Genomic DNA, 27,754 nt, shown 5'->3' with positions numbered 1-27,754 from the left:
GGAACTCTCTTACACTGTGGGTGGGAGATAAGTTGGTACAACCACTATGGAGAAGAATATGAAGGTTCATCAAGAAACTAAAAATAGAGTGGAATTCTGATCCAGCAATCTCACTCTTGGACATATATCCAAAGAAAACTATAATTTAAAAAGATACATGAACACCTATGCTTATAACAGCCCTTTTTATAATAACAATGCCATGGAAAAAACCTAAATGCCCATCAATGGATGAATGAATAAAGAAGATGTGGTGCGTATACACAATGGAGTATTGATCAGCTATAAAAAAAGAATGAACTAATGCCATTTGCAGCAACATGGATGGACCTAGATGTCATTACACTAAGTAAGTCAGAAAGACAAAGACAAATACCATATGAAATCACTTATATGTGGAATCTAAAATATAAACAAATGGACATATCTACAAAGCAGCAACAGAATGACAGACATAGAAAATAAACTTGTGGTTGCCAAGGGAGGAAGGAAGGATTAGGAGGTTGGGATTAGCAGAATGCAAACTATTATATATAGAATGGATAAACAGCAAGGTCCTACTGTAAGCACAAGGAACTATATTCAACCTAATGGAAAAGAATATGAAGTATATATATAGTAACTGAATCACTGTTGTAGAGCAGAAATTAATACAATATTGTAAATCAACTATACTTCAATAAAATTCAAAAAATTCTCTATAGCTAGCTGGATATGAAGCTGGGACTAGAACCCAACTCAACCCTTCAGAACCCTACCTTCAGTCTTGTCTCCTAATCACAGAGTCAACCCCAGTCCTACTACAGGGCAGGTTTCCTAATTTAACAGGAGCTCCTTCTGCAGAACAGACAGCTCCTTCCGCTCAGTTTCTTTCCTCCTATGGCAATTAGATACACCTTCAAAGGCTGATTTCCTTCTCTATCTTCCTCACTAGAGTGTGCCTTAGGGCAGGACTGTGCTTTTACCTCTGTATTCCCAGAACACATCACAATAGATGTGCAGGTAGATGGAAGGCGTGAGGGAGGAACGTGAACGTGAATGTGAAGTCACTCAGGTGTGTCTGACTCTTTGCGACCCCATGGACTCTAGCCTACCAGGCTCCTCTGTCCATGAGATTTTCCAGGCAATAGTACTGGAGTGGATTGCCATTTCCTTCTCCAAGGGATCTTCCCAACCCAGGGAACGAACCTGGGTCTCCCGCATCATAGACAGAGGCTTTACCGTCTGAGCCACGGAAGACATGTGAGGGAGGAAGCGAGGATGAAAGAGAGAAGGGGGGAAAGAGAGAGGAAGCGGGGGAGAGAGAGAAGGATGGAGCTGGGCACATGCTGGGTGTTGGAAGGCAACCATTTTTACAGCATGATGGATTCATTCGAAGAAATCGCTTGACAGTACAGAATTCATCTTTTTATGGCTGTGACAACACTAATACATTTATTTCCCTTCTGAAATTAACTTTCTAATATTGAGAAAGGTCACAAAGAACTGCAACAAAATGAGACATTTTGTCATTTTTAACAAATCATACCAAAGCAGACTGTCAGATTAAAGGGGTCACCATTTGGAGGTCTAAACTCTGGTGCTGATTGCATAATCAGAGCTAATGCTTGTCATTCTGTCCTTTCCCTGCCCACAGATCCCTCACAGTTCCTTTTGGCCCAAATGATAAAACTCCAGTATCCTGAAGTCCTTTAGAATCTGATCACTTTTTTTAAAAAGCCATTCCTTCCCCAAAGGGACACTGTACATCTGTCAGACCCACCTCCTTCCTTCTGTCCTCTTCCTGCATGACTTTGCTCATATGGTGTCTCCTGTATTTACTGCCATCTCCCCCACTGTATGCCCATGGACAGAACCAACTCGTTGGCTGTCCCTTCGTTCCTCAGGATCTGACTTGCTTTGACCTGGAGTCTGCTACTTCTGGTCTCTTACCTTTGACTTGGCCTTGATTGTGGCTTGGACCCTGAGTTCCCTCTGTCTCTCCACACCTTGCTCTGTCCTACCATTAATTCCTCAGAGACATTTGGGAAAGGCTTGGCGAACTGGGAGGAGACACTGACTTGGGGTACTTTGTTACAGGGAAAAAAGAAGGAAAGAAAACAGCGATGACCCTCTGTCTTCCTCCTATCCTGGTCCTCCCTTCTCTTGACTCATCCATCTGTGTGCTTGGCCCTAGGCTGGACAGGAGGACACCTGCAGCCAGAAGAACAAACGCCGAACCTTGACTCTGTTTCTTGGGAAAGTTTCTTGGTAACTTTTCAGGCTTAGTTTTCCCATCTGCAAAACAGAACAATAATCTCTATCTTACAACACTGCAGTGAGGGTCAAACGAATGTGCATGTGTGAAGATGCTCTGAACACTACACATCTGTGTAATCAATTAGTAAAAATAATTATGAGAAGACCCATGTGTTAGTGATACATCCCCAGGGCCTACGTGACGTGCTCTCGTCTTATGGAGGTGGTAGGGGCCTGAGGGTGAGTCCCAGCTCTATAGCACTGTCCCACCGTGTGGTCTCAGCCGGGTCAGCTTCCTGCCCTGGGCTTACATGCTCCATGTTCTCTATGAAATGGTAGTTTGGGGTACCTCTTCAGTATTTCCAGCTTTGAAGTTCTCTGGCCCTGCAAAGTGAACTCTGAGACTCCAGAAGGCCAGAAATAAGTCATAAATTCAAAGTCAAAAGTGGCCAAGTCAAAAGTTAGGGATGGGCAAGTCCTTAGTCTAGGAATAAAGAGGAGACATCCGGAGATGCCAAACTCTTGACTGTACTAGTGTCAACTGACCCCAGTCAAGATTCCAGCTCCTAACGTGCCTGGGCTGTTTGATCTATGATTTCATTCCAAGTGTTCCTTACAGTGGGGGGCGGGGTGGGGGCAGGGCACACAGAGTAATGGAATAAAGTTGGTATATCTATTTACAATGTCAGTTGAACCCAAAGACTATGGTGGTAATTCTGAACATTTGTTATTCAAAGGTATCATCAAACTCAAGGACAAGTCAAATAAAAGGAATCCTTCTTTTCTATGCTGGCTGTTTACATGTCTTTTAGAGATAAAAGGGGAGACTCCTGAGGATTGCAGAGGTCCTGTAAGCTGCTTGACTCCCGGGGAGCCTGCTCGCCTGGCCAGCATGGGAGCAGGCAGCTCTGACTTGCAGCTCTGCTCCCACTGTCCATGTGACCTTGCGGGTTCTAATGCTTTTCATTTGTTCCTTCTTTTAACTGACATTTTACTGATGTGTTAGGAACTATGCTCTGGGCAAGAGAATGCAGAGGAGACAGAGACATAGCTTTATCCCTCAAGGAGTTCACAGTTGGGTAGAGAAAAACAAGCACATAAAGCAATCAGCGTGCTGTGGAGTGATAAACGTGAGTGGTGGGAGAGATTACAGGGGGGTGGGGGTGGGGGTGTCCTTCACGCCGAGCCTTAGTTTCCTCAACTGAAAAATGGGGGTAATGACAACCCAGTTCATAAGGCTGTTTGATGGGTTAGATGAGACAGTGCCTAACACTTAATAGATACTCAGTAAATATCTGTGCCTTCCCTCTTCCTCAGCCCCACCACCTGCCTAGGATCCCTAAGAGTTCTCTCATTTGCCCCGTGTATAGTCATGCAAGAAGGTCCAGTCATATAACAGAAATATATATTAAAGAACATGCATTAGCAGCTGGAGGAGTTTTCAAGGTCACAGCATAGAGCTAAATTCTAACAGGAAAGCAGTTGTTCTCTTGCAACTGGGAGCCTGAGTAAGTTAACTCTTTCAACTGCTGAGTGTGCGCTGGTGGTACCAGGCATTTAAAGAAAAGCTTTGGCCTTGACATGCCCTCTCAGCGTAGCCACTGAAAGGCCATTTCTGACAAGTGAACTTAGCTGCAAACTAGCATACAAACTCCGCTTTCCAGAACCTCTGCTGGTGCAGTGCAGCCTGCCCATGCCACATCTGGGGTCTGCAATCACCCCAGGGGTCTACAGGACCACATTCACTGTACAGTAAGTCCTCTACATACGAAACTTCAAGTTTCAAACTTTCAAAGATGCAAACGTGACCCTGGGTGCCAGCTGTTGTACTGTAAGTACTACTGTGCTTTTCAAGGTACTGTAAGATTAAAAATGTTTTCTTTATTTTTCATGTTAGTTTTTTTGTGTATTATTTGTGTGAAAAGTATTTGAAACCTGTTATAGTGCAGGACGATATAGTTGATTATATTAGCTGGGTACCTAGTCTAATTTTGTTGGACTTACGAACGGATTCGACTTACAAATGGGCTCTTAGAACAGAACTCATTCAGAAGAAGGGGACTTCGCTGTATTTACTTCAGAAACACCCTTGCTGGAGTCAGCCCTTAGGGCTTACAGCGAGTTGCCCCAACACACACATGCACATGTACTGAAACCCTAGGAACAATGGAAATTCACTTCCCCACCAGATATTAAACTGTGAAACCCACTCCGAATGGATCAGAACAGGCAAATACAGGAAGCCGTAAGAGAGAAAGGTTCGGTGCCTGAGACTGAGTTAAATGTCACCCAGCTAAAGGTTATTAGCTCAGCTAAAGAAAGCCTGAGTCACAGATGGAGGGTGGGGAGGGTCAGAGAAGCTGTGATAAAGCCTAGACCTGCTCCCAGTCTATCATTCAGGACCTACTTGCAATGCTCTTGCAATAACCAGAGCTATAGCTATTTTTTTTTTAATGCTACAGTTTAAAGATAGTGATATTGTTCTGAAGATGCCTTTGTATGAAATTAACATTGAAATATCAGTTATCATATGTTACTAGATTTGAGTTTATGGTAAAAATAAATGCTAACATTTATTGAGTGCTTACAATGTACCAGTCTTAGAAAATACCACACTAACTTCTAAGCTGTTAACTGCTAACTTTCTATACAGGGTCTCCTTTAATCCTCATAGCATCTCTGTAAGAAAATGCTACTACCCCATTTCACAGATCAAGCCACAGAGGCTCAGATGGATGAGGTAGCAGATAGAGGCAGAATTGGAAGTTGGAGGTGATTTTTGACTGCAGAGTCCTTGCTCTTCATCCCTAGGAGAGGAAAGGATCTGCCTCCAGTCCTTCTCAGCTGGAATTCCATCACCTCCACTAGCTTTGTTCATAGTAATGCTTCCTAAGACCAGTTGACTTTACACTCCCAGATGTCTGGTTCTAGGTGAGTGACCATGCCATTGTATTTATTCAGTCATTAAGACTTCTTTGTATAGTTTTTCTGTTTATTCTTGCTATCTCTTTTTAATGAAGGTGATGGAATTCCAGCTAAGCTATTTAAAATCCTAAAAGATGATGCTGTGAAAATGCTGCATTCAACATGTCAGCAAATTTGAAAAACTCAACAGTGGTCACAAGACCGGAAAAGGTCAGTTTTTATTCCAATCCCCAAATAAAGGCAGTGCCACAGAATGTTCTAACTACTATACAATTGTGCTCATTTCACATGCTAGCAAGGTAATCCTCAAAATCCTTCAAGCTAGGCTTCAGCAGGATGTGAACTGAGAACTTCCAGATGTACAGCTGGATTTAGAAAAGGTGGTGGAACCAAAGATCAAATTGCCAACATCCATTGGATCATAGAGAAAGCAAGGGAATTCTAGAAAAAGATCTACTTTTCCTTCCTTGACTACACTAAAGCCTTTGACTGTGTGGATCATAACAAACTATGGAAAATTCTTAAAGAGATGGGAAAACAAGACCACCTTACCTGCCTCCTGAGAAACTTGTATGCCTATCAAGAAGCAACAATTAGAACCCAATATGGAACAACAGACTGGTTCCAAATTGGGAAAGGGGTACGTCAAGGTGGTATATGGTCACCCTGCTTACTTAGCTTATGTGCAGAGCACTCATGAAAAACGCCAGGCTGGATGAATCACAAGTTAGAATCAAGATTGCTGAGAGAAAAATCAACAATCTCAGATATGCAGATGACATCACTTTAATGGCACAAAGTGAAGAGGAACTAAAGAGCCTCTTGATGAAGGTTAGAGAGGAGACTGAAAAAGTTGACTTAAAACTCAACTAAGATCATGGCATCCGGTCCATTCACTTCAGGGTAAATATATGGGGGAAAAAGTGGAAACAGTGACAGATTTCATTTTCTTGGGCTCCAAAATCACGGTGGATAGTGACTGCAGCCATGAAATTAAAAGATGTTTGCTCCTTGGAAGGAAAGCTATGACAAACCTAGATGACATATTAAAAAGCAGAGAGATCACTTTGCTGACAAAGGTCTTTATAGTCAAAGCTATGGTTTTCCAGTAGTTATGTATGGATGTCAGAGTTGGACCATAAAGAAGGCTAACCAATGAAGAATTGATGCTTTTGAATTGTGGTGCTGGAGAAGGCTCTTGAGAGTCCCTTGGATTGCAAGGATATCAAATCAGTCAATCCTAAAGGAAATCAGTCCTGAATATTCATTGGAAAGACTGATGTTGAAGTTGAAGCTCTAATACTTTGGCCACCTCATGTGAAGAGCTGATTCATTGGAAAAGACCCCGATCCCGGGAAAGATTGAGGACACGAGGAGAAGGGGGCAACAGGGGATGAGATGGATAGATAGCATGATTAACACAATGGACATGAGTTTGAGCAAACTCCAGGAAATAGTGAAGGACAGGAAAGCCTGGTGTGCTGCAGTCCATGGGGTCACAATGAGTCACACATGACTTAGTGGCTGAAGAACAGTGACTAGTCCTTCAGGCTGACAGGGCAGTGTTTGAAGGCCAAAGATTTAGCAGATCAAGAAACAGCCAAATTAGGAATAAATGGCACAAATCTGAAGTTTGCTCTGGGGAAGGAGAAGTGAGGAGTCTTTGTTATGCTTACAAAGAGGGCACAGAGGAGTTGGCAGATTGCATAGGATGTTGGAGCCTGGATATAGGTATCTCTGCAATAGGCATTTGAGCACAGTAGAGGTACAATGGATGGATGGTTGGATGAAAAGACAGATAGAAAGATGGCTAGTTAGAGAGATGGACACATAGATGATATCAGTTGCTTCTAGGTTCTTTCTATAATGTGGGCTGAGCTGGCTTCATGCGGTGCTTACCCTAGTAACTAGCCCATAATTGAGCAATTGACTCTGACGTGTTTGATTCTGTTTTATAAAATAAAGTCTCTCTTCATTTCTGGGTAACCAGGTCCCCTCCTCCTTCCATAATTTTCCCCCAGTTTTAAAGCCAACATATGTTTATGGAAAATTGTTGGGAAATATTTTTTTTTAAATAGGAGAGAAGAAAACAACCCTAGTGCCCAGAAATACCACTGTTAACATCTAGTTTGCATCCATTCGTTTTGTGTAACTTTAAACCTGGTTGTTATATACATCTTAACATATAATACATATGCAACTTTGTCTTCTGCTTTGTTTCACTTAAAATTATAGCATAAACATTTTCACAATATTATAACATTCATTACATGAATGCATTGTGATTTACTTAATCAGTTTCCCACTGTTAGGCATTTAGATTTTTCTCTGTTTTTCACTATTCATAAATAATGATTCTGTGGAATTTTTTTCTTTGCATAAATCCTTATTTACACTTCAGATTACTTTAGTCTAGGTTTCTAGAACTGCAACTGCTGGCTCAAAGCTACAAACACAACGCGACGATATATTTTAAACCCCAGAAAGTCATAGTAATGTCTCTTATCCCTCTCTTTTAAATGTCATATCTTCCTTGCTCCCTGAAGGAAAGTTCCCGTGTCTTTCAGGATCAAGTCCAAGCTTCCTGGGGTAGTCCACGGGGCTCTTTATGACTAGCCTCTGCATACCACCCAATCTTACTTCCAGCCCCTTCCCCCTGGGCTCCTACCAGTCCCATACACCAAACTCCTTGGAATTCTCTGAATATATTCACCAGTCTGGTACATGTGTCTTCACGCACACTGCTCCCCTCTGCCTGCAATGCATCCCCTGGATTTTGTCTAAACAACTCCTATTCTTTCTTCAAAACTCATCGCAGAGGTCATTTCCCCAGCAAACCTTGCCTGACCTCATGTCCGGTTGGGACGACCTGCTTTTCCCACATGGCAGCCAGTTCCCTTGTCTATCATCACACTTACCACCTTGGCATGCAATCATCGGTTTACTGAGTCTGGAATGCTAGACCAGGCGTTTGCAGACTTTCTATGGCCTTGGAATCAACCTTGGAATCCTTTATTCAAATGCAATTTTTTAATACTTATAACAGTTAAAATCTTTTGAGAATAAATGGGTCTGGCACAGTGCCTAAAGCAAGACACATGAATTACTTCACTTAATCCTCAGAACAACTGCTTACAAATGAGGAAACTTAGAAAGGTTAAAGGACTTACCCAATGTAGCAAAGCCATTGAAATGCTAAAATGAGATTTAAACTCAGACAGGAATCTGAGCTCTTAGCCACAAAATTATACAGCTCTGGTTAAAATGGAGAGGAGCCACATGGGAGGGGGGGTCCTCAGACCTCTTGAAATTTTTCTAAAAACAGTTTGAAATCCACAGCTCTATTCTGGATAATCAGTTCCTTGAGGGGAGGGACTGTTTCTTATTGGCTTTTGTATTTCAGTATATAGGGCCTGAGCTCAGAAAATGCGTGTTGAATGGATAAATGAATATTTTTTTTCTTTTGAAGGCTATAGGGAAGTTACTCTTTTAAGTATACACTTTTCTAGCTTTGTAGAAAAAGCAAGAAACAGGAGGCTAGAATGGCTTGCTGAGTGGGGGAGCATCAAGGCTCATTGGCCAGGAGGTCAGCTGTGTCCAGGCTGATAAGACTTCTCACAGCCAGACACACCTGGGACCAGTACGAGTCTTGGGAGGCGGGCATTAGTACTTGGGGAGGATGGGGGCGCTTCTTGATGAAAGGTTAAACAGTTCAGTTCTTGCTGGAAGCAGTGATTAGTCTGGTCCCTTTCATCAGAATTCAGCTCTCTCCACCACGGTAAATAATGGACTAATTAGGCATCTGGCTTACTTGATTTCCCATGGCTAAGGCCAATTTCTGAAATGCAATATGCTATTTGATGTATCAGCATGAATTCATCCTTGGCTCGAGAGCCTCCCGACAGTAACCACCAAAAATAACTCTTGGAAAAGTTTCACACATGTTGAACACAAAACAACCTCAAATGTAACCTGTGCTCTGTCATAGGCCAGCTGGGCTGAGTACCTGACGTGGGGCAGGCTGTGTGCGGATCCCAACCTGCTCTGGACCAGGGGCCCCGGAAGGGAGAAGGGGAGGACTTTGGAGGAGGGGTAAGAAATGGGTGGGGTAGGTTGATCAGAAAAGTGCCTGGAAGAGAGGGCCTGAAGGTAAGCTGGAGTGGTCAGGTAAGCGTGAAGAGGTTATTTCCAGTGTCAGGCTGCCCACAGAGACCCCTTTTTAATTTACTAAGGCCGGATAACTGGGTGCCCATGGAATAGGAAGAAAAGAAAAGCATGCTTGGTCTAACCTAGAAACCAGAGTGTGTGGAACAGATACAGGCAGCAGAGAAGGGTGAGGATAATTTTAGAATTTGCAGGTTTGTGATGGACATCCTACGTGGCTAGATTCTAACATTCTGGAATGTCCAAATTTCCATGTTATCTTATCCTGAAGTCTCTTGGAGATGGGCATTGTTAACGCCAATTTACAGATAGGGAAAATAAGGCACAGCGCTTAATTGACTTGACTCAAAGGGAACTTCCCAGAAGCTTTGTGGGGCCTCCTGCAGTTGAAACAGTATGTATCTAGTCAGTTGCTGAGAAGTATTCAGAGTCTTTCAGGATGAAAAGATGTTAGAAAAATTGAAGGAAACAACCAACTTGATGAGAATATCGCTCTGAGGTGACAGCTCCATCTCTCCCCTCTGCTTGTTGCCAGAGCCAAAGCTATAATCTAGAGAGAAAGAAAAACCGTGTCTTTTATCATAAGTGAGAGAAGTCGCCCTTTAGAAAAATAATGATTTCTCTTAAAATTCCTTAAAGTTTCATAAACCACCTCAAACTGGTGTAGAAGAAGCTGTAAAAATTTGATGAACTCAAAGCACCCTGTGTTCGCAGAGCCCCCTGGACGATATCACGTTTACTTTCAGACTTTATTTCCACCCTGAACCTTTCCCCTGGTGGCTATTTGCTGATTTCTCAGGCCAGGATGCTAGGAGTGGGAAACCATTTGAGCAGATCCGTGCGTGTGATCTATGGTCCTGACGGTGTGGTGGTGGTGTTGTTCAGTCTCTAAGTCATGTCTGACTCTTTGCGACTGCATGGAGTGCAACACTCCAGGTTTCCCTGTCCCTCATCATCTCAGAGTTTGCTCAAACTCATGTCCATTGAGTCGGTAATGCCATCCAGCCATCTCATCCTCTGTCGTCCCCTTCTCCTTCTGCCTTCAATCTTTCCCAGCATCAAGGTCTTTTCCAGTGAATCGGCTCTTCTCATCAGGTGGCCCAAGTATTGGAGCTTCAGTTTTAGCATCAGTCCTTGCAATGTATATTCAGGATTGATCTCCTTTAGGATGGACTGGTTGGATCTCCTTGCAGTCCAAGGGACTCTCAAGTGTCTTCTCCAACACCACAGTTTAAAAGCATCAATTCTTTGGCATTCAGCCTTCTTTATGGTCCAACTCTCACATCCATACATGACTAGTGGAAAAACCATAACTTTGACTAGACAGAACTTTGTGCATTGAATCTACTCCTTGTGAAGCCTCCAGCAGCTGGGGGCAGTCTGGATATTTTCACAGGGTATTCCTCTCCGCACCATCCTATGGTGATCATCCTTCTTCACTTTACAAAATGCTTCACAGGCACATAATGCGCATATCTCTCTCCAACTTGTGAGGCAGGCAGGTCAGGGACCATTCTTAAACTAAAGCTTAGGAAACTGATATTTATGGAGCTTTTGCCACGTGCTGGGCACCTTCACAAGTGTTCACTCCAGCCTTTGCTTCCTTGCAGCAGCCAGGACTTCTGTGCTTTGTTATGAAATTCAGCGGTGGAGTGTCCATAACCAGGGAACAACTCCAAGATGACACAGCCTTGGAATTGGAACGGCCCTCCTGTGGAGATCTTCCTTCAATCCCTACAGTGTATAGAGGGAGGGGGAATGAAAGGCCCAGAGAGGGGAAGAAACTGCCTAAGAGTACCAAGCAAATCAATGCTTCAGCCACTCTGGTTGGGGAGTTATGTTCCGAGCAGGGCCTTCTTGCTGCCATGGAGATCAGTCCACATAGTTTGAGCTTCCCCATGCGGAGGAGCTCTGGGATAATAAAGTCAGAGATGTGAGGATAAAACAAAAGCTTGGGAACCCACAGTCCAGAGTTCTGGAGGCTTCAGTGAGGCAGTCTGCAAATTCCCCAGCAATGTAGTTTTCACCCAGAGTGGCATTGCCTCCTCTAAGGGCCTGACAAACATCCTGCCATGGGGATAAAGAAGTATACCACCAAAAATGCCATGGCTGTGCCTCCTGGTCTCCTGGATTACTGCTAAGTGTATGTTGGGGGGACAGGGATGGGACAGGGACAACCTTCTTCCCTGTCCCCTCATTCTTCCCTGGGTGGGTTTTCCCTTCCACTAGCATGGTTCTCCCCCAGGCTGCCAGGTACAAACATGCAGGTACCATCTGGTTTCTAGTAAGAGTCACCATCTCAGGGCCTTCTGGTCTACTGACCAGCAGACCCTCTGCTCATCCTAAGAACAGACCCCATGGGCCATTTTTTTCCTTTTTAGCTGAATGTGAAACTGTCTTGGCTGTGCATTTGTGTCTGTCTCTTATTTACCATGTTTATGTTTTTACATAAAAATGTTTCCCGATTTAGGCTTCCCTGGTGGCTCAGTAGTAAAGAATCCGCCTGCCAATGCAGGAGATGTAGGTTTGATCTCTGGGTCTGGAAGATCCCCTGGAGAAGGGAATGGCAACCCATTCCAGTATTCTTGCCTGGGAAATCCCACGGACAGAGGAACCTGGCAGGTTATAGTCAATAGGGTCGCAGAAGAGTCAGATGTGACTTAGTGGACTAAACAACAGCAACATTTTCTGATTTACGTATGTGAATGTGTGCATTTTCTGCCCATTTCTATGTTATGTGTGTCTGTAGCAGGAATGAGTGCTGGTTCTATGTTCTGTGACCATGTCGCCGACTGCTCTGTTTGCATGTACATGTGTTATAATTTATTTATTTATTTGACAGAAAGAGAGCAGCTTATCTTGAGGACTACAGGAGGCAAGCAAGGAAAAACCCACAGCCCTGTGTTGCTCTATTTGCAAAACTGCTCCATGTTGTTATGGCAGCTAATTTTCCTTAAATGATTTAAGGAAATGGATCTGTCTAAAAGAGCTGCAGCCAAGTTGTTATAGCAACACAGGCCTTTCTCCTCTAGGAAAAGGCAGGGAATCACCCCAGAGCATAGAAACCTTTCCACAAAGCAGCCTTGAGGCCCTGAGGGACTTTGGGGGTCAAGGAAAGGACTGCAGAGGACCTATTTTCTTCCCATGTCCATTCCCGGGTGTCCTTCTTGGCAGCAGCCCTGGTCTCAAGTTCAAGGCACATCATATTTCCCCTGGACCACTGCCATCAGCACCTGCTTCGTCTCCATGCTGCGGCCTTAGTCACTTTCTAATGCATCTGTCATTGCACATAATATTGTCTCTGGTGCCGTGTTCTGTGCTCAGCCCTGGATATAAATAGGGCATGCCCTTGAATAGCATGTCAGGGACATTGGCCTTTATTCCACAAATAATGGGGAGTCACCAGAAGGTTTTAGGCAGGGGAGAGAGACTAGGCCGGATTTACATTTTAGGGTATCTCTGGGGTTTCTAGATTGGGTGACTGAACGGATGGAAGTACTATTCATTGACCTCTCCCCCTCACTCAAACATTTTTGATGGCTCTTCACTGATGATGCTGATTCTCAAGATTGAGAGAGCTTGTGTGCTGGAATATTACCGACAAGCATCTTGTTCTCCTGTTTAATTTTTTTTTTTACAGTTATTATATTTAGTTCAACTAAAAATCAGGTTTAAAAGGGCCTAGGTCTTAGATTTTAATGAAAGGGGGAACATTGGGCTACAAGAAGAAGCCCAGTTCCTTAGCCCAGTGTGCAAACTTGCCCATGGACTTCCTCACAGCTGCCCTGTTGTGTGCCCTGCACACCCACCCCTGCAGCTGGGCTCTTCCACCTCCACGCTGTGGCTCAGCTGGCCCTGGAACGCCCTCTCCCCTTCCCTGTCACCTCCCTCATCCCTGACCATAGTGGGTAACGTATTTCCCACTCCCAAAGGCCCAGTCCAAATTCCTTGAAAAAAGCCTTCCTTGCATTGCCCAAACACACACACACACACACACACACACAGAGGATTAATCTCCCCTCAGCCTCCATCTTCCCAAAGCACTGTATTTTCTCTATTACAGCTCACGTTCCTCACTGCCTTGGATTAACATTGTTCACGAGGGTCTGGCCTTCCTGTTAGATTGTGAGCTCTTCCTGGCCTGACATCCTGCCTCCTTAATCTCTGTATCTCTGCGGTTACCAAGGTCTTGAACATGGAAATCTACTGAGATTGTCCTAAACTCTCAGATTCTGTCCCTAGGAGTTTAGGACCATCTCAGCAGGTTGTAAGAAAACCAAGGTTTGTGTGCAAGGATCAGAGCCTTGAGTAAAGAAAGGCACTGTTCTGGTGGCAGCAGAATCCAGGCCACTCCGAGGGGGAGGGGAGACTGCAGAGGGGTCTGTGATCCAGGATGAGATGTTTGGATAGCGTCACTGACTCAGTGGACATGAACTTGCACAAACTCCAGGTGATAGTGGAAGACAGGGAAGCCTGGGGTGCTTGCAGTTGGTGGGGTCTCAAAGACTTGGACACAACTGAGTGACTGAACAACTGTGGTCCAGTCACTCCTCTTCATAAGGAGACTCATAAAAACCAAGTCACGGACGCTCTGGGTTCACCTCATCATTTGTTTGGCATTTACATGGAAGGCCTGCTCAGCCCAGGTCCCTAATGGGCACAGGTGACTGAATCAGCTAGCCTCTGCCCTAGGGGACAATCAATCACAACTGGTAAACAAGGGCCACACTGACCACGGGGCGCTGTCCTGGGAGTGGGACACTACATGCTTTGTATCTGACAGTCAGTGCAGTCCTCTGGGTTTAAAGACTCCTTTGTCAAGGTCATCATTCAATATCCAAGTCCTGGAGAGGGGTGGAGGCTGTCGTAAGCACAGGACTAGGAAAGCAGCTTGGAAGCCAACAATGTCATTGACACAAAGACAGAAGGCTCTTGTTGCCAGGTGAGGACACAAAAAGACTCACTCAGGAGACTCACTCCTGCTCCACTTCAACACCAGCACATCTAAAACTTGACCCCATGCTTACTGGTCCTCCTGGGTTCCCATCCTAGGAGTGGCATCCCCTCTACTCCATTGTCCAAGCCAAACTGTAGGCATCATGCAGCTGTCCTTTCTCTCCCATCAGTCTCTAAGTCATTTGTATGTCCCTCTATCATATCTCCAGATTCCTCCTCCTCTCAGCCCTCCAGCAGCAGGCACTAATGGTCTCCAGCCTCTGGCCTGGTACCCTCTGAACCCATCTCCTTCCAGGCACCAGAGGGATCTTTCTGAAATGCAAACCTGATCCTGTCACTTCCTTTAGTGGTTACCCATTCTCATGAGAATATAGTCTGTATTTATTCTAATAAAGCCTTACATTGTAATGCCCTATCACTACCTTTCCCAAGTACCAGCCACGCAAAATGACTGGCAGCCTTCTGAGGAAGCGGCCCCTCTAGGCAGATGCTCAGATGTCTTCTCTGCCTAGAAAGCCCTCCCTGCCCAGAGCATCCCTCACTCAGCAGCTCAGGAGTGGCCTCCTGGTTTGGGCTCCTTCTATGGCTCCCACCACCCCTGTGCCTCCCTTCACAAATGCCCCTAGAACATCTGTATAAAGTGCCTGTCTCCACCTGGTTGTGAACTCCTTAAGATCACCAGCTCTGACTATTCCCAGCACCCAACACAAAGTTCCTCCATCACCAGCTCTTTGATGAATTACAGTGCTCACAGATACAGACCCTGCCCATCAGCAAGGGTGTTCCTGATTCTCTGCTTGTTGATTGTGTGAGCAGAGGCCACCAGGAAGGAAGGAGGGAGGCTGTGGGCATTTAGAAACAAGGTCAGAAGCTGTCCTGGCAGTTCAGATTGCTCTGGGATTGAGTGGTTCTGATGACGTCTGTGCCAATGAAGGTCCAGGGTAGAAATGCATTTAAAGCTATCAGGGCAGATGCCTGGGGCACTGCAGTGTTTGCAGCTGGCATGCTAACTCTTGAAGTCAAATGTGAATTTGAATGGGATATAAATAATGTTTGTTGAGGTTCTGCAACACACCAGGTACTGTGTTGGTACTTTAACATGGTTTTTAAGTATGGAGAGTGTGTTTAATTTGTCATCCAAACAGGGACATTTTTGAGAGAAGAAAGGATCACTATTAATAAATATTTCAGAATAGGTATAAACAGAACTGCCCCAGACAAGCTGAAACTTTTAACCATTCTACCTATAGATAACAATGCAATCTCAAAAACAACAGAATGATCTCCGTTCGTTTCCAAGGCAAACCACTCAATATCACGGCAATCCAAGTCTATGCCCCAACCAATAATGCTGAAGAAGCTGAAGTTGAAAGATTCTATGAAGACCTACAAGACCTTCTAGAACTAACACCCCAAAAAGATATCCTTTTCATTATAGAGGACTGGAACGCAAAAGTAGGAAGTCAAGAAATACCTGGAGTAACAGATAAATTTGGCCTTGGAGTACAGAATGAAGCAGTTCAAAGGCTAATAGAGTTTTGCCAAGAGAACACACTGGTCATAGGAAACACCCTCTTCCAACAACACAAGAGAAGACTCTACACATGGACATCACCAGATGGTCAATACTGAAATCAGATTGATTGTATTCTTTGCAGCCAAAGGTGGAGAAGCTCTATACAGTCAGCAAAAACAAGACTGGGAGTTGACTGTGGCTCAGATCATGAACTCCTTATTGCCAAATTCAGACTTTAATTGAAAATAGGGAAAACCACTAGACCATTCAGGTATGACCTAAATCAAATCCCTTATGACTATAGAGTGGAAGTGACAAATAGAGTCAAAGGATTGGATCTGATAGACAGAGTGCCTGAAGAACTACATATGGAGGTTTTTCTGACATTGTACAGGAGGCAGTGATCAAGACCATCCCCAAGAAAAATAAATGCAAAATGATTGTCTGAGGAGGCTTTACATAGCGCCGAGAAAAGAAGTGAAAGGCAAAGGAGAAAAGGAAAGATATACACATTTGAATGCAGAGTTTCAAACAATAACAAGGAGCGATAAGAAAGCCTTCCTCAGTGATCAATGCAAAGAAATAGAGGAAAACAACAGAATGGGAAAGACTAGAGGTCTCTTCAAGAAAATTAGAGATACCAAGGGAAATTTTCATGCAAAGATGGGCACAATAAAGGACACAAATGGTATGGATCTAACAGAAGCAGAAGATATTAAGAAGAGGTGGCAAGAATACACAGAAGAATACAAAAAAAGATCTTCATGACCCAGATAATCACGATGGTATGATCACTCACCTAGAGCCAGACATCCTGAAATGTGAAGTCAAGTGGGCCTTAGAAAGCATCACTATGAACAAAGCTAGTGGAGGTGAGGGAATTCCAGTTGAGTTATTTCAAATCCTAAAAGATGATGCTGTGAAAGTACAGTATGCCAGCAAATTTGGAAAACTCAGCAGTGGCCGCAGGACTAGAAAAGGTCAGTTTCCATTCCAATCCCAAAGAAAGGCAATGCCAAAGAATGCTCAAACTACTGCACAACTGCACTCATTTCACAGGCTAGTAAAGTAATGCTCAAAATTCTCCAAGCCAGGCTTCAACAGTATGTGAACTGTGAACTTCCAGATGTTCAAGCTGGATTTAGAAAGGGCAGAGGAACCAGAGATCAAATTGCCAACATCCATTGGATCTTCAGAAAAACAAGAGAGTTCCAGAAAAACACCTATTTCTGTTTTATTGACTATGCCAAAGACTTTGACTGTGTGGATTACAACAAACTGTGGAAAATTCTTCAAGATATGGGAATATCAGACCACCTGACCTGCCTCCTGACAATTCTGTATGCAGGTCAAGAAGCAACAGTTAGAACTGGATATGGAACAACAGACTGGTTCTAAATAGGAAAAAGAGTCCGTCAAAGCTGTATACTGTCACCCTGCTTATTTAACTTAACTTATATGCAGAGTACATCATGAGAAATGCTGGACTGGATGAAGCACAAGGTGGAATCAAGATTTTTGAGAGAAATATCAATAACCTCAGATATACAGATGACACCACCTTTATGGCAGAAAGTAAAGAAGAACTAAGGAGCCTCTTGATGAAAGTGAAAGAGGAGAGTGAAAAAGTTGGCTTAAATCTCAACATTCAGAAAACTAAGATCATGGCATATGGTCTCATCACTTCATGGCAAATAGATGGGGAAACAGTGGAAACAGTGACAGACTACATTTTTTTGGCTTCAAAATCACTGCAGATGGTGACTTCAGCCATGAAATTAAAAGACACTTGCTCCTTGGAAGAAAAGCTATGACCAACCTAGACAGCATATTAAAAAGCAGAGATGTTACTTTGCCAACAAAGGTCTGTCTAATCAAAGCTATGGTTTTTCCAGTAGTCATGTATGGATGTGAGAGTTGGACTATAAAGAAAGCTGAGCGCTGAAGAATTGATGCTTTTGAACTGTGGTGTTGGAGAAGACTTTTGAGAGCCCCTTGGACTGCAAGGAGATCAAACCAGTCCATCCTAAAGGAAATCAATCCTGAATATTCATTGGAAGGACTGATGCTGAAGCTGAAACTCCAATACTTTGGCCACCTGATGTGAAGAACTGACCCATTTGGAAAGATCCTGATGCTGGGAAAGAATGAAGGTGGGATCAGAAGGGAACAACAGAGGATGAGATGCTTGGATGGCATCACCAACAAAATCCACATGAGTTTGAGTAAACTCCAGGAGTTGATGGTAGACAGGGAGGCCTGGTGTGCTCTAGTACATGGGAGTCACAGAGTCGGACATGACTGGGCGAATGAACTGACCTGAACTCATAGATAACAGTCTGTAGGTGGTTTTTTTTTTTTTTGGGGGGGGTGGGGTGGGGTGTAACTCCTAACAAAATTTATGAGGCTCCTCCAATGGTTCAGTGGGTTAAAGAATCCTCTTGCATGCAGGAGACACAGGAGACTCAGGTTTGATCCCTGGGTTGGGAAGATCCCCTTGAAGGAAGGAGATCCCCTGGAAGAGGAAATGGCAACCCTCTACAGAATTCTTGCTTGAAAAATCCCATGGATAGAGAAACCTAGTGGGCTTCGGGTTGCAAAGAGTCAGATATGACTGAACACATACGCATTTCATGGAGTTCCCTCTTGGTTCCCCGTCAAGGCGGCTGAGGAGAAGGGGATGAAAGAGGATAACATGGTTGGATAGCATCACTGACTCGATGGACATGAATTTGTGCAAACTCTGGGAGATAGTGAAGGACAGGGAAGCCTGGTATGCTGCAGTCCATCAGGTTGCAAAGAGTAGAACACAACTGAGTGACTGAACAACAACAACAATGAAATTTATAAATCTATAATATTTATCAGTATTTACTTGTTTAATAGGGCTTCCCAGGTGGCACTAGTAGTAAAAAACCTGCCTGCCAATGTAAGAGACATTAGAGATGCAGGTTTCATTCCTGTGTTGGGAAGATCCCCTGGAGAAGGAAATGGCAACCCACTCCAGTATTCTTGCCTGGAGAATCCCATGGACAGAGGAGCCTGGGAGGGTATAGTCCATGGGGTTGCAAAGAGTCGGATATGACTGAAATGCCTGAGCATGCATACACTTTTTTAATGTCCATTTCCCCACTAGATTGTAAGGGTTAGTGTTGTGCTCACTATTTCAACTACAATACCTGAGAAACAACTTGATAAATATTTGTGGGAAGAGGAAGGAAAGGCTGAAATAAGATTCTGGGCACAGGGAGAGAGAAGGGAGAAGAGAGAAAGAGATGGAGGGAGCTGGGGTCCTGGCCCAGTTCAGTTTGGGTCCCACGTTAGAGCCCCACCCACATCCTTGCCTGGGGAGAAAAGGAGTGGACTTTCGGGAGAATGCAGCTCCCAGAGCTCGCTCAGACATACTTGGAAGCTGAGCGAGCTGTGGGAGCTGCATTCGATGATCAACCTACTCATGGCACAAAGAATATCCTAATACCCCCCAAATCCCTGATCGTGTTCTGTAACAGGATCAAGGGCCCAGTTGCCTGGGAGCAAATCAGTGACCTCAGATTGATGACGGTCTCTTCTCTTTAACAAACCTGATACCCTCCCTTTGGTTCCACCCCTAGTTCTCTCCTTGGGGATTCACCTAAAACACTGCTTTGTTCCATGGCCCACACTCTGTCATCTCTCCTGTCTCATGTCTTGTCTTTGGTCATATCTCTTTATCTCTTCTGTGAATAGCTGTTTGGAATCTATAAACCATATTACAGTAGGCCTAACAGGATTTACCATGTTCAATCCAGTTCAACTCAACATATAGTTATTGAATACCTATTATTAACTACATCAGAAAAAATGTGGGGGCTGTTCTCTTTAAGAAGGAGATGGCAGAAGAAGGAGGTGTGGGGATTCTATCAGGGAGGTTGCAGTTAACACTGAGCTCTGAGGGGAAGAACTCAGTTGACAACAGACACCTCCTGCAAAATTTAGAAGCAACTTCTCTCTGCCAGGAAAGCTCATCAGGATGGATCAAGAGTTCAGGGTAATAATGGAGTTTGGTGAGCAGAGCTAACAGCTTCTTTTGTAGACAAGGAGGGGTGAGTTGGAAAAAGAAGCAGATATGCTAAAGCTGTGGCTATGTAAGCCCTGATGGCAGGTGGGCTGTAAAAGACCTAAGAAGGCAAAGCTCCCAGAGAAGGATCAAGATGGCTGTTGAGTTAACTACTTTGCACCGAAGCACTTACTTTTTCACGAATCCTTGCTTGTAAAAACAAGATAAATAGACTTGCTTTTATGTACACATTTTTGTCTGGCCAGTAAAGACTGCTCTTTAATTTATGATATTCTTATTGGCATCTTCAAAGAAAGCAAGTAAAATGTGGTACACAGGTGTATCACTGAAATACCCCAACTCTGGAACCTTTTCTGTTTTAGCAATCATGTCTGTCATCTGATGGCAGCCAAGGGTCATAAGGCACGGTCATCAACGTTGGAAGAGACTTGCATGTAATCTCACTATAATGTCTCCCAGACAATTGTGTCTCCTTCATGCAGTATTTTTGACAGTGCCATTTAGCTTCAAGTTGAACACTTTAAGTAAGGCCAAGTTCACAGCTCACATACCTGTCTCATCATCGGGCAACTCTAATGGTTAAAAAGCTCTGTTTCTCTATCGGCCTTACCTCTTGCTTTGGCTCCAAGTGGAAGATGTCTGTCGTCTCTCATAACTCTTCAGAGAGTTCTCTCAGCTATGAAACCCCAGTATCTTTTCCCATTTCTCACAAAGTCTTGCCCCTATGAACAAACTCAGTGAGGACCTCCCCGTTCCCCATCTTCCTGGAATAGCAGGTCCTTTTATCTGGAAATATGTTCATCCCTATACCACACACTGCAAGTGTGGCTACATGACTCCAGTGAGGCTCTCCTGTCCTGACAGATCCTCGCCTCTTGGGCCAGAGTTGCCTTGCCCAGAGGTGGCCATGTCCTCCCAGTCAGGCCAAGCACAATCCACTTGGAACTGGAGCTAGAATATGAGAGGGAGTCATTCTCTCTTGTGGAAGAAGTGCTGGATGTGATACTTGGCACATGTTCCCTACAGGTACAGGAGGTCAGGCTGCAATCTTTGCCTATATGAGGCTCTGGGATTCTTCTAAAAAATTCTCTCTTCTTTGTAAATTAGCACAAGTTGTATTTCTTTTGCTTGTAACCCAAGAGCCCTGACAAATGTAAGTGGGTATATTTCCTTCGTCCCATGAGATCTCCACAACTGAAGCTGGTGTTTGTGAGGGGTGAGGAAGGCACTTGTTCAGTTCATAGAAGAGACCAACAGGCCTAGTCCCTCCCTGACTTTGACCCTGAATTCCTCATTTGCAGCCCCTGGTGGACTGTCCCAGTACCACATCGCCCCTTTCCCAGATCAAGCTGTCAGACCAGCAAAAGCTGAGGAGGTTCAGTTACTCACAGGGTCGTTGTACATCTGAATGATGAGCTGTTTCACCCCATGCAGGGTGGGGTGGGCCCACGGAGAGGGATCCAGCCAGTGGCGGTTCAGGTCGAACCCCATCAGAGAGCACCTAGGCAGTACCCAAAGTCAGAGTCAGTACACAGAGGACAAGCCAAGCTCCTCACTTCTCCAAAATACAGTTAGGAGTGGGAGCAGTCATTATGTCACTTACCTAGTGCAGTTTTTTTTTGGCCAGAGATAGCACTGAGCATATTTTACATGTATTAATTCATTTCCTTTCAACAGCACTATGAGGGCACTGCTATTATAATTCTCACTTGACAGGAAAAAAAACTGAGTCATGGAGAGGTTCAAACATATTTCTGTGGAGCCGTCTCACTTCCGTGTTCATGCAAGACCATCGACACATGTGCTTCTTCTCTACAGGGCCAGAAAGAAGGCTCAGGCCAAACCACTGGCATCCGCACTGTTCCTCCCTGTCTCACACTCACAGCCAGTCCATTGTGTCTACCTTCAAAATATACTCAGAACCGAGCACTGCTTTATCACCTCCACTACTGCCACTTTGAGCTTGGACCAAGTTCAGTATTGTAATACTCTCTTACCTGGTCATGTTTCCCCCTTGTACCTCCCACCCTACCTCTCATCCTAGATACCCATTCCCCACTTCCCATACAATAAACAGGGTGATCCTATTAAAGCGTAAGTCTGATTATGGCTCTTCTCTGCTCAAATGGTTCTCTATAGATGCAGAGTGGAAGCCAAAGTCCTTACCGCCAGCTACAAGCAACCATGTGGTCCCCTCTGTTATTGCTATGAGCTCAGCTCCTACACCACCCCCTGCTGCTTTCGTGCCAGGTTCTGGGCTCCTACTGTTCCTCCAACACACTGGGTACTTCCAGCCCCAGGACTCTTGTACAGCTTGTCCCCTCGGCCTGGAAGCCTCTTCCTCCAGATAGGTACAGGATTCATTCTCACTTAGCACCAATCTTAGCTCACAGGTCACCTGCTCTGTGAGAGCTACTCTGCCCACCTTCTCCATGACCTCCCTTGGGCACATTCATTACTTCACTAGGACAAGTGACCGTGACCTCTGACCTCCCCATCTCCCTCTTCCTCCTGCTCTTCCTCCAGACCGACTCAAAGCCCTACTCGTCCTTGGGAGGAGGAACCTTTCCCAGGTCTCTGGGTCTCTCTCTCCAACTGCTGGACCTTTGCATGCTGTAGGCACTCTCCAGGCCAGCCCAGGCTGAGGGACAACTTCAGAAACCCTGCGCTTGCTCACAACTCAAATGACTGTACCCATCCTTCTCCTGTCTCCAGAATGTCTCCCACACAGATCTGATGATCATGCTTCCTTGATCAAGATTCATCTATGATTCTCCATCACGTGTAGGATAAAATTCTGCTCTTTGCAGATTTTTAATCAGATTTAAAACTGATGATGGCCTTTCTTTGCCCAAATGTCCCCCTTTTTCTCTCTATCCCTGTCTTACTATTTAATCCATCCCATCTTGTTTCCCAAACCCTTCCCTCTATTCCTTAAGTAATAAAATTTAACCCCCCTCTCAGGTGGCTCAGATGGTAAAGAATCTGCCTGCAATGCAGGAGACCTGGGTTTGATCCCTGGATTGGAAAGATGCTCTGGAGGAGGGCATGGCAATCCACTCCATTATTCTTGCCTGGAAAATCCCATGGACAGAGGAGCCTGGCGGGCTAGAGTCTATGGGGTCTCAGAATTGGACACGACTGAGTGACTAACTATATATTACTACTACAACTTATTACATACACATTCCACCTATCACCTTGCTCAGAAAAAAAATAAAAAGGACTCTACCGGGGACCACCAGTAGGACCACTCAGACTATCTCACCTTCAAGGTGGTTGGGGAGTAAATAATAAAAATTTCCTCTCTCACTTAAAATAAGTGGGCCAGGAACCCCATGGGGGAATAATTAATGTTTCATGGGGACACATGGGAAAAAGCTTCATTGAGGAGAAGCCATTTGAGTTGGGTCTTACTGAACGAATGTTTGATGGTGTAGGGACAGAAGGAAAAGTGTAAGCAAAGAAAGGAATTATGAAGCCACCCAGGCTTTTGGAGGAATGTGGGCAATTTGGGTTGATCAAATCACAGAGCATGTAGTGAGGAGGTGGTGACAGTGAATTATAAAGGGAGTGGGAGGGGAAATGTAAGGGCCTCTGGTGCCTGGCAAGTAGCTTCACTGTTTTAGCTTCACATTTCTGTATTTAGATGACTCAGGTGCTGATGCTGGCTTCTCACTGATGGTAGAGTGGAAACAGAGTTTTACATGCATGTTACAATATCATTACCATCACAATCAAGGGGTCACAGTCAACAGAACTTTCTGATATTGTTTGTCTCAAAAATTAAGTACTGTACTAAGTGTGAAATACTTCATTAATGTCAACCTTATGAGGGAGTGCTTTACTATGCCCATTTTGCAGATGTGGAAACTGAAGCACAGAGAGGCTACAAATAACTTTGCTGAGAGAACCAGTGAAGTCATGATCAGCTTATGAACATTCTCACAATTCCAGGTAAGAAATTCACAAGAAACACAGTCTAACATAGTCTAGAGAAAGAAGATCTGCTCACAGGCTCATGTGCATTTATAATTCAGGACCCTGTGATGAGAATTAAATGAGATAATACATGTAACAACTTTAACTTCACACAAGTTCCGGCACATGGTGGCAATCAGAAATGTTATGATGTCTCCTTGTATTTTGTCACGGTTTTGTGCTACATGCTGTATGAGTGGCGTAAACTGATAGATTTGCGATCCATCAGGGGCTGGCGTGGGCAGTGGACAGTGGTGGTCAGGGATGACCTCCTGGCTTTCTCCCCCATTCTGGAAATCAGGCAGATCTGAGTTTATATCCATGCTGTCTTCCCTCCTAATGTCGTAGGCATCTGTCCATTTTCTTCTGTCAGTGCCAGTGTCTGACTGTGACTAGATGGAGCAGAGTTCGGGAGAGTTCATTCCTGTACCGTTACAAGATGCCGAGACTGCGGTGTCGCCTTTTCTCTCACCACACAAGAGAGATGGGCCGCATGACCTGGCAGTCAGGGGAGCAGCGAGAAACCCAGACTTAGGCCACGGCTACTTCTGCTCAGGACTTAAACTTGGATCAGGTGATGCGAGGCTGGCAGCTGGGTCACACAGCACTGCTGTGGTGGAACAGAGGCAGATTGTTCCTGCCAACAGCCTTTTTTTCTGTCCTCCAGAGCTACTCTGTTGGTTGTTTTCCAAATCTGGACCTCCAGCTTCTGCTTCATTCTGTTAGCCCCTTCCTATAAATTTAATTTTTTTAAGTGGAAGGGTCAGTCCCTATTTCTTTAACTGAAAGCATCTCTAACTGTATGGCTCTGTGGACAAATTTATGGAAAACTCCAGCAGGTCCTTTATATTGTCAGCTTCCCAGTGGCTGGTCACCAAGCAGGTGAAACCATTGATCTGGGTGTTGTTCCCACAGAGTTTTTCTAGCCTTCACTGAGCACCTAAAAATTTGGAAGGGAACACTGTCATTGATAACAGGATTTAATCATAAACAACTGTATCCTTAGAGATGGTTAGCTTTCTTACTTCTCCCTCTTCCAAATAAGAATGCCTTCAGCAAAGTCTTGGCCAAGTCACTTGTTCCATGACACCGCCAGGCCCTGGTAGTCATCATCCCCCCAAACAGCTTATCTCATTCTTGGAAAGCTCTGTTAAGAAAATCTTCCCTGTCTTTAGCTGAAATTTGTCTTCCAGTGACTTTCTCCATCAGTCTCAGCCTTCCCCCACAGAATAACACAGAACAATGAGGTTATGTTGGGAAGACTAGACGCTTTGGAGGTCAGTTAGGCTTAAGTTTTGGTGTACTCCTTACCAGCTATGTGACCTTAAAATTTCTTTTTTAAAAACCCCTCTGGGTTTCTGTTTTATCATATGTAAAATGAAGATAACAACCTTGACCTGGACTGCACACATGAGCTAATGTCTACAAATGGCTCAGCAGAATCCTCAGACAGAATGAACGCTGAAGAAAGGGGAGCCAGTGACGGCAGTGGTAACCGTGGTACATTGTTGAAATTGTCTGAGCCTAAATATCATCTCCTCCAGGAAGGCTTGCTGACTTACTCTCTGCAAACACATGGTGGGTGTTTTTCCTCTGCTCCTGTGGCATCCATCGCCCCCGCATCGGGGTGGCTACCACATAAGATATAGTCATTGTTAAGACTGTCTTCCCCACCAGACCATGAATTCCTCAAGTGCAAGGATGAGGCCTTATTCATGTTTGTATTCCTGTGCCTGACAAAAAGCCTGGACTACAGCAGACATTAAAGATGTAGTTGTTGAATGAACATTTCATTCTTTCTCAAGCATTTTCCTATATCCTATATAGTTCTCAGAAACATCCAGCCACACAGGCAGATTGCATTTTTTTTTAAGTGAGAGCACTGAGGGCCAGAGAAAATAAGCCACTCTTCCAAGGTCAGCTAACCAGTACTGCACAGGGCCCAGACTGGAATCCAGGAGATGTCCTGGCCCTGGACTCCATGATCTTCATACCTGGTCATGCTGCTTCCCGAGAGCCTCTCTGATTCAAAAAGTGAGATTCAAAATGGAAGGAAAAGTGTCATTGCTGAGAGATCCTGAAAGAACCACTCCTTGATCCAACCTTCAGATGAAAGCAGAGTATGGCTGGGGATTCAAAGGCAACTCAATCCTCAAGAATCCTGGAGTGCTTTAGAAGCTAAAGCATTCGTGGAACTCTTAAATCAGCAGTACCGGTTCTGGGTTCTTTTTGAGCTGATTTTTAAAGAAAGCTTCTATTGGCAACCAGTCTATCAGTAGAAAGACTGATATTTATTGAAGAAAACATCTTAGTAAAATTGTAGGAGCTCTGCCTAGGGGCCAGGGGACAGGCCTCACCTCTAATGTCTATGTCATCTTAGGAAAGTCCTCTCCCTCTCCTAGGCTTCATGCATTTTGTAGAATGAGGGGGCTACACTTCATGCATAAAGGACTCTTCCAGCTCTCTCATTAAATGATTCAAAGGCATCACTAACTGGGCTTTACCTCCAAAGCTAGGGAGTTGGAAGAAGCATACATTTTGAATAAGGTCAGGTTGAAATGGAGAAGGAAATGGCAACACACTCCAGTGTTCTTGCCTGGAGAATCCCAGGGATGGGGGAGACTGGTGGGCTGCTGTCTCTGGGGTCACACAGAGTCGGACATGACTGAAGTGACGCAGCAGCAGCAGCAGGTTGAAATACAAAGAGAACAACATAGTCTAGGAAAGGGATTGATAAAGTTTTTAAATGAAATGCCAAATAATAAAGAATTATCAATATCTTAACATTCAGAAAACTAAGATCATGGCATCTGGTCCCATCACTTCCTGGGAAATAGATGGGGAAACAGTGGAAACAGTGTCAGACTTTATTTTTTGGGGCTCCAAAATCACTGCAGATGGTGATTGCAGCCATGAAATTAAAAGATGCTTACTTCTTGGAAGGAAAGTTATGACCAAATTAGACAGCATATTAAAAATCAGAGATATTACTTTGCCAACAAAGGTCCGTCTAGTCAAGGCTATGATTTTTCTAGCTGTCATGTATGGATGTGAGAGTTGGACTGTGAAGAAAGTTGAGCGCCAAAGAATTGATGCTTTTGAACTGTGGTGTTGGAGAAGACTCTTGAGAGTCCCTTGGACTGCAAGGAGATCCAACCAGTCCATCCTAAAGGAGATCAGTCCTGGGTGTTCATTGGAAGGACTGATGCTAAAGCTGAAACTCCAATACTTTGGACACCTCATGTGAAGAGTTGACTCATTGGAAAAGACTCTGATGCTGGGAGGGATTGGGGGCAGGAGGAGAAGGGGACGACAGAGGATGAGATGGTTGGATGGCATCACCGACTTGATGCACATGAGTTTGAGTGAACTCCGGGAGTTGGCGATGGACAGGGAGGCCTGGTGTGCTGCAGTTCATGGGGTCGCAAAGAGTCGGACACAACTGAGCGACTGACCTGAACTGAACTAACATTTATTGCATGAGTTTTCCAACATTTGAGATTTGCATCAGACCCAATCCTTACCTCTAGGAGTTCTGATGTTTCTCAGAGCTTTGAAGAGAAGATGGGAAGTTTGTCAAAGTCAAGACAAGAGAGAACATTCCAGAGTTGGTGGCATGTACAAAGTCAGGGAAATTCTATACATTCTTAACAGTGTTATGCTTGTGTCCTTCACTGGGTCACGGGCACTAGGAGGTCAGTGCTGGTGCAGGTTGTTTCTCATCAGTGGTTTCAGGACCCAAATCAACTGCCTAAAGACAGGGGAATGAACAAGATGACCTCCAGATGCCTGGCTTTCACCCCTATGATCACCACTTTAGAGTCACTGTGTGTGAAAGCCAGGGTTTCTACTCTGGGCCTTTGTCTCCTTGGTCCTCTATTATTTTGTTACTCATTTTCAAGGTAAAATTTCTGAAT

General features: G+C 44.5%; 1 protein-coding gene across 1 annotated transcript in view; it reads right to left on the bottom strand.

The window, feature by feature from the left end:
- Positions 1-27,754, bottom strand: part of AGBL4 (AGBL carboxypeptidase 4) — a 1,384,238-nt gene that overhangs the window by 81,790 nt on the left and 1,274,694 nt on the right. The window contains exon 9 of the mRNA XM_055587120.1: positions 21,246-21,357. Coding sequence (XP_055443095.1) covers positions 21,246-21,357 — 112 coding nt within the window. The remainder of the gene's footprint in view (positions 1-21,245; positions 21,358-27,754) is intronic.

The sequence above is a fragment of the Bubalus kerabau genome, chromosome 6 (genome assembly GCF_029407905.1).
Source record: "Bubalus kerabau isolate K-KA32 ecotype Philippines breed swamp buffalo chromosome 6, PCC_UOA_SB_1v2, whole genome shotgun sequence".
NCBI classification, from domain to species: domain Eukaryota; kingdom Metazoa; phylum Chordata; class Mammalia; order Artiodactyla; family Bovidae; genus Bubalus; species Bubalus kerabau.
This window is presented reverse-complemented; position numbering and strand designations above follow the sequence as displayed.